This window comes from Gouania willdenowi (genome assembly GCF_900634775.1).
Source record: "Gouania willdenowi chromosome 24 unlocalized genomic scaffold, fGouWil2.1 scaffold_320_arrow_ctg1, whole genome shotgun sequence".
In the NCBI taxonomy this organism is placed as follows: domain Eukaryota; kingdom Metazoa; phylum Chordata; class Actinopteri; order Blenniiformes; family Gobiesocidae; genus Gouania; species Gouania willdenowi.
Window position 1 is genome coordinate 3,307,241 of NW_021144848.1, and position 11,532 is coordinate 3,318,772.

The 11,532-nt window shown below is 39.4% G+C and overlaps 1 protein-coding gene across 5 annotated transcripts in view; it reads right to left on the reverse strand.

Moving 5' to 3' along the window:
• The window catches only part of col12a1b (collagen, type XII, alpha 1b), a 66,482-nt gene that overhangs the window by 41,652 nt on the left and 13,298 nt on the right, over nucleotides 1-11,532 (reverse strand). For all 5 annotated transcript variants that reach the window (XM_028440516.1, XM_028440519.1, XM_028440518.1 and 2 more), the window contains 6 exons: nucleotides 11,195-11,359; nucleotides 7,747-7,920; nucleotides 7,382-7,672; nucleotides 6,689-7,291; nucleotides 4,379-4,657; nucleotides 4,019-4,294 (listed from right to left, as the gene is read on the reverse strand). In XM_028440516.1, coding sequence (XP_028296317.1) covers nucleotides 4,019-4,294; nucleotides 4,379-4,657; nucleotides 6,689-7,291; nucleotides 7,382-7,672; nucleotides 7,747-7,920; nucleotides 11,195-11,359 — 1,788 coding nt within the window. The remainder of the gene's footprint in view (nucleotides 1-4,018; nucleotides 4,295-4,378; nucleotides 4,658-6,688; nucleotides 7,292-7,381; nucleotides 7,673-7,746; nucleotides 7,921-11,194; nucleotides 11,360-11,532) is intronic.

Below are 11,532 nucleotides of genomic sequence, written 5' to 3' on the forward strand. Positions count from 1 at the left end.
TGTTTATTCTTTGTTTTTATGTGGTAATGGTAATTATATTGTAATGAAATGAAAAATGGAAAAAACAAAAAAGTTTAATGAAGACTAATTATTCGTCACCTGGATCAACGTCATGTTTGGAAGGAAAATGAAACAACAAATGCCAAAACGCTGTAAACTGATCACATTATGACATCATTATCCTGGAATCTGTCCAGCAACAATCTGTCCTATTGATTTGGATTGTGTTTCATTTATTTCATTCTTTATATCTATTTTTTCATACTATTAATTAATTCTGTCTGTGATAAACACATTTATTTATTGATCTGAATAATATCCACTGTTTACTATTATTTGTGCCAAAACATATAGTCATCCTAAAGATGGAAATCCTTGTTTTAATCAGAATTAAAAATGGGTTAAAAGTGACCAAAAATGGTGGGAAATTTGGTGAAATGTGATTTTAAAAACCACAGAATCTGGTTAAAATTTTCAAATTAGAGTGAACAAAAACAGGCAGAATAGGTGGTAAAAAATGGTTCAAAGTGTCAATATTGGATTTCAAGTTGCAGAAATGGGTAATGTAATTTAAAAAGTCGGAACAATTAGTTTAAACTGGTAAATAATGCGCATGACAAATAGTGAATGTCGTTAAATAGTCAAAAATAATCATGAAATCTGGTGAAAAGAGGTTAAAAGTGACAATAATAGGTCAACATATGTGACATTAGGTGTAAAAGTGGTAGAAAGGGTTTATAAGTGATGAACATGTCTGGAAAAGAAAAAAAAGTGTAGAAAAGTCATTAAAATGTGATGTAGAAGTGTCAGAAATGGGAGAAATGTAGCAAAAATACAATAAAAGGAGCAAAAATATGGCAAGAAAAAGTGATGAAAATAGGTTAAAATATGGTGAGTTTGGTTGAGTTGGAGAAAAAGAAAAATATTTCTAGTTTTTTTAAAGCATCTGGAGACCCCCTCCCAGTGTCTCACGACCCCAAATGGGGTCCTGACCCCAAGGTTGAGAACCTCTGCACTATGGGAGAAATGTGTGGTAAATGTCACTTTGTAAAAATCTAAAAGTTGCTCCACAATCCTGGAACAGGAAAATGAAAGTGATTTACAGACGTTTATATGAACGTCCCCGTCCTCAGGATGCATTTGGCTGGATGGATGACAGAAAGATGGACGACAGAAAGATGGATGACAGAAATGTGTTGGCACCAAAGAAACTTTTCCATTTTATCCCTAAACGTGCTTCGTCATCAGAGGAAAGCAGAGACCTCTGGCAAAGCTCACGGTGAGATTTCACACAGAAAACAAAAACAGAGATCTGTCAGCGTTTAATGTGAAGATTCCGTCATCATCGACGTCCAACGAGACGAGACACCACCATGTACCGAAGCGTGGAAAACATTTCTACACACTTATAATATAAAATACATATAAAAGGGAAAAGTTTACTCTTGTTCTCCAGGTGAAAAGAAACAGAACAAAGTACTTATCTTAGAGAACAGAGGGAGAAAAAGCACTTTATGTCTTAGTGTTTCACTTAAACTGGTCATCGTTATAAGTAGTGACTCTTTCATGCTGTCACTCAGTGTTGTTTACATTAATCTGGACTGTTTGCTCAGTCTCTACACACAAAAAAACACTTCATTTGCAGAAGTTACCCAGATAGCACACATACAGTATGTCTCACCGATGTCGGCCTCAGATCGTGTGTCGGTATTTTACTTCTAATGCCTCATTTTGTGTGTTTTTCCCCCCAAATCAGTGACACCACTTATAAAAGTGTAGAACTGTAACATGTCACTTCCATGAAGCTGTTTTATATATATATATTTGTTGTTGTTGTTGTGATATTGTCATATTCCTATCAGATTTAAGTAAATACTCGACTATGGATATGGAAATATTTATACTAATTGAATGATTCGAGCTTAAATAAAGGTGAATAAGTTATAGAGAGTTCACGCTTTAAGACATCATCCAAACATTGGCCAAACGCCGATGTCTCTGCGACGTCTTCCCAATGAGCAAACGCTCTCCATGATACGTCTCGCCGATGTAACTTCATTCATCGAGATGTGTGTGTGCTATTTGGGTATCATTGACGACATTTTTATCGTAAAAACATTTTTATCGTTAAGAACATTATTATTGTAAATGACATTTTATCGTTAGGGACATTTTTATCACCAACTGCTATGAGTTGCTCATTGCGTCAGAAACAAGTCGTCACATATTTACACGATGACCAGACAAAGAGTAACAACCACAAGTGTGAAAGCAGTGTGTCGGGAAGCAGTCACATGATCACCAGTTGACATCCAAACCACTTTCCAGTGATGTCGTTTGTTTGCTGCACACGCACACAGTGTGTCAGTAACAACACAAGCCACGCCCACATCAGGTTCCTGACCAATCATAGACATACACACTAACTCACTCTGTGCTCAGCGGCTGGTTTTACTGCTGCAGCATCTGCAGCCGTCACCGAGACGTAAATTATCTGATAAAAGTGGGCGGAGTCAGCGCCGACCATCTGCACGCGGGCTGAGATTTATGCTGGCGACAGTAAAACATGCTGACACACGTTGTTTCACGCCGCAGATGGTCAAACATAATTAAACTCACAACATGATCCAACACAACATTAGGACCACCTGTTTCATAACACCACAGTAACACTGGTTCTGAGGGTCCGACAGCTGTGTAGCATCAACAAAACCTTTTCAATCAAAAAAAAGTTTACTTCAATAAAAAATAAATATTTTCAATCAAAAAAGTGTTCAAATTCAATTAAATTTGTTTTTTCCATTTGAAGATTTTTTTTCTTTGATTGAAAATGTGTTTTTTTTTATTTGAAAATGTTTTGCTTTTTATTGAAAAGTATTTTATTTGAATCAATAATAAAGGCCTCCATAGTACTAGGGACTCATATGGGAAGCAGCTGAGTGTCAGAGAGGTGCATTCTGGGATTGATGCTGTCGCCTCAAAGGACACAGCTGTGGTTTGTTTAGTTCCAGCTGAAAGTAGTAAAACTAAAGGGCTAGTTTATAACAGCCTGTCCACTTTACTGTCCCACCTCCTCGTTTATCACCTCCCATCCTCGCCTCTCATTCCTTTCCCTGTAAGGCCGTACTGAGGGGATAGCAAACAAAGAATGCCTCCGTTTTTAAAGGATCCTCCACTGTTTTTACAAATCTGGCCTAAAATCTTCTAAATGTTCTTATTAGTAGATCTCTGTCTAACAAAACACATTATTATGTACCATATTTATTAAAAATAAGACGACTTTACAGTTTTAGAGCCTGTGTTCCTCCATCTTGAAATCATGTGATTGATGATGTCACACGGCCCCACTGCCTGTAAACATCCATTGTTTTCTATTGGAGTGAAACATTCAGCCTGATTTTTAGATCATTTAGAAGATTTTTAGATCATTTAGTAGATTTTTAGATCATTTAGAAGATTTTTCAGTCAAAATAACTTGTGCTGATTTTGGTTGATCTAAAAAAAACAGGAAAAGTTAAAGATGTGGATGTAAACCTCTTGTTTACAGAAAGAGGATGAAAACAGTTTTGACCGCAGGAGGCGACAGTTCCAACTCTGAGATTTGGTAGTAGACAATGAAGCAGAGCAGAAGAGCTCTCTTAAGGGACCTTTACTCTCAACAGTGCGCTGACACGCTCTGGTGACTGAAGTTAGAGAGTAAATCCCGAACTGTTGAAGACACACAAACCAAAGTCCCTTTGGGTGGGAGTCCTTCACCAGTTCGTGATTGACTTGCTAACTCCAGCCACCAGAGTTTGTCAGCACACTGTATAAGGGAGAGTAAAGGCTTTATCTTTCCTGTTTAGTCTTTTTTGTTTGGTAAAGGTAATAATATATGTATATATGTATATATATATATATACATATATATATATTTATTCTAAGAAAAAGAAAAATGAAAAACACTAAATGAAATGTTTTTTAGCTGTTGTTTTCTAAATAAAAGCTTTCAGCTGAAGCCACTTTTTAAGCGACTGACCTTCTTTGGTGGTGCCGTCAGTCTGCAGCGTGCTTCCTGCTCCGCTCTGATACTCCGGGGTGACGGAGACCCTGTAGGTGGTCCGAGGCTGGAGGTTCTGCAGGACTAGTGTCAGTTCTGAGCCATTCGTGCTGGTATCCAACCTGCGGTCCAGCTCCCCAACGGGGGCGTAGCTCAGCCGGTAGCGGGCGACAGCACCTGGAGCCGCCTGCCACGAAACCCGGAAACTGTCTGTTGTTTCTTCGGAAACTCGCAGGTTTCGGACGGGGCCTTGTTCTGAAAAACCAGCACAGATTCGTTGACGATAACCGCTAAAAGTTAGCACCTGTTTCTTTAAAGCCCACTTCATACGTGCCGCACCTTGCAAGGTTTTCTCGGAGCTGGTGACGGGCGTGCTGTCTCCCCTCTGGTACTGGGCGAACACCTTGACCTGGTAGCGGGTGTCGGGGGTGAGTTGTGGGAGGACGGCGGTCCGGGTGTCCCCGGGGACGGACATGGACACAAAGTGACCGTCCTGGTCATCCTCTGGCCTGAACTGAACCAGGTACGACTGAACGTTGTCGGTGTCAATGTCCCAGGACGCCCTGAAACTGTGGGCGCCCACCTCAGAGAACGTCAGGGCTTTGGGTTTGGCCAGCTCTGAAACAACACCAGCAGACTTTACAACACAGTTTCTCAACCCGTGGGTCAGGACCCAAGAGGTATGAGTTTGAGTAATGATACATTAACATTTAACGGTTTGAGATAATTAATTATTTTCACACTTTCCTCCCCTCGTGGCAGGTCAGTCAAAACCAGAGGTTTAGTTATTCTTAAAGGGATCCTTTAATATTTTTCAACTTTTTAAATGTCCTTATTAGTAGATCTATGTCTAACAAAACACATTATTATGCACCATATTCATTTTATTAACTTACAAATGGAACTACTTTACAGTTTTAGAGCCTGTGTTTCTCCATCTTGAAATCATGTGTTTGATGATGTCACACGGCCCCACTGCCTGTAAACATCCCATTGTTTTTATTTCTGTTGGAATACTGACCACACAGGGGATGACAGTTCCAACTCTGAGGTTTGGTAGTAGACAAAGCAGAGAAGAAGAGCTCTCCAAAGGGACCTTGACGCTCCCTTAAACATTGCGCTGACACGCTCTGGTGGATGAAGTTAGAGAGTAAATCACAGACATTTGAAGACACGTGAAGTCTGTGGATAGAAGTCCTTTTGGTTGGAAGTCCTTTAACAATCCATGATTTACTCTCAAACTTCAGCCACCAGAGCGTGTCAGCGCACTGTTTAAAGGAGAGTAAAGGTCCCTTAGAAGAGCTCTTCTTCTCTGCTTCAATGTCTACTACCAAACCTCAGAGTTGAAACTGTCGCCCCCTGTGGTCAAAACTGTTTTTATCCTCTTTCTGTAAACAAGAGGTTTACATCCACATCTTTAACTTTTCCTGTTTTCTTATAGCAACCAAACAAGTTATTTTGATTGAAAAAGCTGCAAAATGATCTAAAAAATACTAAATGATCTAAAAATCAGGCTGAATGTTTCACTCCAATAGAAAACATCATCAATCACATGATTTCAAGAAATTTCTAAAACTGTAAAGTAGCCCCATTTTTAAAAGGAATTTAAATGAATATTGTGCATAATAAAGTGTGTTATTAGACATAGATCTACTAATAAGAACATTTCAAAGGTTTAAAAACAGTGGAGGATTCTTTATAAACTGTTTGGGTCCAAACATGTTGACTCTCCTGATCAGTGAAGTCTCAGCGAAGGCGTAATCAGACGTCTGCTTTGTTTACGTGAACACTGAGTCACGCTGTGATCTGGCTCTTGGTTTAAACAAAGTCAGCGTCTGACCTCCTTCTGCTTGTTTCCGTGCACAGAATAAAGCCTCCCTGGCCTCTAAAGATCAAACAGGTAGACCAACATGTGGTTCACACATTGCTGCTTATAAAGCTAAAAAGCTGGATTTGGCTGAAAAGGAGACACTTGGAAAAAGTACTGTCAAAGTAATAAGGAGCACACACACAATCATCTCATGAATGTGAAGCTACACCAATCTGAGCTAACAAGTATTTAATCACAATAGGGTCATTTCACAAATATCCCACGCACTTAGGTTTAAAAAGAATTCTGAATTTTTAAGCGATTGTTCTGTGATTATTCAGTAGTTACACTAATGTTTAGTTTGATTGGATCAATACTTTTTGACATATGGACAATTTAGTGAGGCAGGGTATGTGTTATTATTCTTCCATTTTCATCTTCCAACATATCTGGAACTCCATCACATAGAAAGGTAAACATGGTATAGTAATAAGCTCCACCTACTCTCTCAGAATATAGAAATAGATCTGCTATACATCCTATCTGGTGGACATGTCAGCTCCTCTAAATAGTCACAAAGTCAGTGTGTGTTCGGGTCTGGAACATGTTTGGGCCTTCAGTAAACTACTTAGCATATGTCTCAGCTCCCTGTAATGTGATCAGCATAGAGCTATGAACATAGACTGTTCATTGAGCCACATTAGCCTGGAGTGAGAATGAAGAGGAAAAAATTACATCAGAATGTTTCGGGTTGTAAATCTTTCACCCAGAAAACCAGAAAGCAGAAGCTGAGAAGAAGAATAGAGCACAGTATCGTCTGCGTAGATGTTTCCACTCACGTCCTTGGGCAATGTTCTGAAGCTCCTGCTCGATCCTCAGACACACGGACTGCGTCAGTTCTCTGGAGATCCTCTGGAAGGAATCAAAGTCTTCAACCTTGTACACGTGAGTGTCCGACGGAGCATTGGCGATGGCCTCTAGCTCAGCTCGCACCGCGTCTTTAACACCAACGGCAAAGATCTCTACATCGGAGTTCCTCAGCCTGGTGGCCGGATCCTGGAAGGCGTCAGACGACTTCCCGTCAGTGAGGAGGATGGTGACGCGGGGCACGTTGGCGCGTGCTCCTCTGCTGCTCAGGAAAACCTTCTCCCTGACGTAGGTCATGGCCTTGCCAGTGTTGGTGGAGCCACCGCGGTACGGGAACGTCCTCACGGCCTTGACCACGGCGCTCAGGTCGTGGTGCGTGTTCAGGTAGAACTCGGTGTAAGGTTCCCGGCTGTACTGGACTAAGCTGATCTGGACCTTGTCTCGCCCGATGTCAAACGTGTTCACCAGAACCTCCAGGAATGCTCGGACTTTGGCGAAGTTGGCCAGACCAATGCTGTAGGAGCCGTCGACCAAGAGGACGACGTCGGCCTGAACATCGACGCCGAGGGAACACTCTAGGAGGGACGGGAAGAAGAAGGGACTTAAATAAATCCAGACAAAACCATTCTTAAAGAAGATTTAGGTCAGAGGGTACAGGTACTCACCCACTGACACCTTGACGGGCAGAGTCTTCTGCAGGGTGGAGAGGGGCTCGCTAGGCGTGAGGCCGTTCAGGGCGAACAGGCTGATCTCATACTCTGTGTCCGGAGAAAGATCTCGAACCACCACAGATTTCTGCTCCGGTCCCACGTAAAGGTCATGGCGCTTGCTGCCGGCTATCATGGGAACCAGCTGGACCTTGTACCCGGAGACGTCTCCGATGGACGAACCCCACGTCAACCTCATGGACTTCGAAGCCACCTCCAGGACTTGGAGATCGGAGGCGGGTTCCACAGCTGCAGGAGGGAAACCTCAGTGTTTGAGTCGTCCGTCGGGGCTTTAGTTTCTGCTTCTTTAAAGGAAGTCTCACCTTCTTCTCCGCTGACCAGTGAGTTGAGCTGGTCGTCCACGCCGGCACACACCTGAGTGATGAGTGCTTTCTGAACGTTCCTGATGGAATCAAAGGAGGCCACGGTGAAGATGTGGTTCCTGTGTGGGGTGGAGGCCATGAGTTTCATCTCCTCTTCATCAGCTTCATGGACACCTACAGTAAAACCAAAGAAGGAAGAAGACATTTAAAGCAGCAACCTGTTCGGTATCTGAATAATGTCCACCGCTTAGTGTTATTTACTCCATAGTATATAGTCATCTTAAAGATGAAAATCCTTGTTTTAATCACAAATAAAATGGATCAAAGTGACCAAAAATGGTGAAAAAGGTGGTGAAATGCGATTTTAAAAATAACAGAAACTGGGTAAAAGTTGCAAATTAAAATGGACAAAAACAAACAGAAAAAGTGGTAAAAATGGTTCAAAGTGTCAATATTGGAGCAATTAGTTTAAACTGGCAAATAATGGACATGAAAAATGGTGAATGTTGTTAAATTGGCAAAAATAATCATGAAATACGGTGAAAAGAGGCTAAAAGTGACAATAATGGGTCAATATATGTGACATTAGGTGTAAAAGTGGTGGAAAGGGTTTATAAGTGATGAACATGTCTGGAAAGTGGAAAAAATGTGTAGAAAAGTTATTAAAATGTGATGTAAAAGTGTCAGAAATGACAGTAATGTAACAACAATACATTAAAAGGAGCAAAATTAGGCAAGAAAATGCAATAAATAAGGTAAAGTATGACAAGTTTGGTGTAGAGGACGGTTTAGTAGCGTCTACTTTTCTATGCAGACGACATGTTGGTGGTCACTTCACTATTTCTGATCTGAGTTTTACTAAAGACATTTGAGAAAAAAAACATCCACATTTGTTGAGAATCTGCAAATAGAGACTCCACATGTAGATTTTAAACAGAAATACGAGGAGGGGAGCATTGTTTGATGCTAAACTGTGATTCAGATCAAAGTGGCACCATGGCAACAGCCCGATCATGTTTCCCTGAGTGGAAAGTTTGAGTGAAGCCAGCGCCGCCGACTGCAGAAGCACGCAGAGAACCTGTTATCACTCGTTTGCGCACTCACTGAGAAATGTGGCGGACACCCCCTACAATCCACGCCCACTTCGCTTTTTCACAGAAAACACCATCATTAAAGGGAGAGAAGAGCTTCACCTGTAACGTGGACAGAGATCTACTTTCTACTGTTCACCGTGAGAAAACTTCTCCCTGCTTTTCTTCACCTCAACAGAAAAGACTGAGACGCTGAAGAAGCTGCGTTGCCAGGTTGGGCTGAACGCAGATGTTCAACACTTTTGATGTAAAACGCAACAAAAACTCAAACAGATTGAAGCGTGGAAGTAGTAAACGCATCGAGAAACAGACAAACAGTGAAAACAGACGATACCATGAGGCAGGGTTAGGGTCATTTATGATTGTAATTGTGTAATTGATCATTTCAATTATAACATCATTTTAATTGTTAATGTAATTTTAAAAATCTGTTGTAATTGTAATTGATTTCAAATAATTGACTTTGTAATTAGCATGGAAATGATATAAAAACTGTCAATTACAATTTAATGTTCATGTACATACCTTTAATTTAAATGTTCTCCTGCACTACTTATCAATGCTCTACTGCACTATTTTCCTTTTATTATTATTATATTTTATTATTATCTTTCTTTTCTATTTTTTCCTTCTTTTTATCTTATTTTTTTTAATTTTTATTTTGTATTTATTTATTTTTTTATACTATTATTATTATTATTATTGTTATTATTATTATCATCTTGTTATTTGCACATTCTAGTCTAACTACTGTTTATATTTATACTTATGTTTATACTTATTATCATCTCTTCTAGTTGATTGTTTATTATTGAATGTTTTCACTATTGGAGAGAGCACAGTTGACCGAGTCAAATTCCTCGTGTGTACAACATACACTTGGCCAATAAAGATGATTCTGATTCTGATTCTGATTCTGATTAAACACAAACCATTTTAAAAATATTTAAATCTGTGGGTACACGGACACAAAAAAGGCTCAGACGCCCACACCAAAAATATTAATACCAATACATTCATTGATTAGGAAACCTAAAGATGAGAAACTAATTAGATGATTGATAATATTTATTAGTTAATTTAATTTACAGCTGATTAAAGACATTAAATTACATTCATGCTAACAGAAAGCTAACAAGTTTTATGGAATTATTTATAAAAGGCTCAGAAATTGTGAATAATTGTAATTTAACTTTAGCAATTGAGAACATAATTGTAATTGACTAATAATTATAATTAGGGCCTGAGCACAACGGTGCATTGGACTCTATTGTAATGCACCTTGTTTTTATTCATATTTTTCTTATAGAGGAAATTATCGCATTTTTGAGTGTCTAAACACATTAAAAAATGCTTGAAAATGTGTACGCATATTACGACTGATGAAGAATTTGATATTTTGGGGGAATTGGACACGTGAATGGCAAAATGACTCAATAGCGCCCCCTGAAAAATTTATTTGCTCCCAGCTGGGACTGATGATGACGTCACATCTATAAAATTCTGTAGAATTCTTCAGTGTACTGAAGAACAATTACTTCAGTACACTGAGATTTCCCTGATCTGGGTAAGTTCTGTTATTTCTTTCTAACACAACAGGAGTTTTTCACAGCATAGGGGGAGATTATGGTAGTTATTAAGAGTTAGCCAAAGAAATGAGTTAAGGTTTAACACAACCATCATTCATAGTCATAGCGCCACCTATTGGTACAAGAAAATCATAGACATTATATTTGAACAGAACATTGCAGGAAAGTTTGTGATATAATCCTGGAAAATTGTCCGCTACATCTCAACACTAACATTTCTGTCACACTTCAACGTGCACCACTTCCCCACATGCGTGTGGTTCAACACTGCTTGCAGCTTTCATTTTAATTGTAATTGGGAAATAATGCAGATCACCGCAATCATACCACAATGGATAATTGAAGACGTAGTTGTAGTTGAAAAATGTAATTGACCCCAAACCTGCTATGAGAGAAACTTACTGTTTTGTTGTGAAATACATCATTAATAGCTAAACACTGTATTTTTTCCACATAAAACAACATAAGCTGAAATTTGTTTGATTTGCTGAGATCAACAAAAAAAATCGACATGATCAAAGATAAATATTTGTTTTCACTGCAAAAAAATCCAACCCATGCTGTTCTTTAACCCTTTGGAGAACCTGCAAACGCCTAAAACTGACATTTGATCACCTTTACTGTCCAATAAAATTGTTTTATCAGTAATAGTTATATTTTAAAGCACTGTGAATGTGCTCACAGCCTCTGTTTACACCTCTACAGAGGAAATAGAGTCTCCGCCCCCCACCAATGGGCGCTAAAGGCTGAAGTAAAGCTTCTTCGTACCCACGACAAAGATCTCCACTCCTCGGTTACGGAGCTGTCGCGCCGGGATCTGCACGGAATCCTCAGAGCGCCCGTCAGTCACCACCAGTAGAACTTTGGGAAAACCATTCCTGGCTCCGGACGCCTCAGTGAAGCCGTTTTTTAGGACAAAGTCCAGCGCGAGACCTGGAAAATAAAGCATTAAAATAAAAAAAATCTAACAAATGAATAAACAACAGGACATTTTCTCTCAATGACTAAAAACTTAAACAACATTTTATTAAATAGATGCATTAATAAAAGATTGAATAAATAGAACTAAATATAAATATAAAGGAATATAAATAAATATAAAAGAG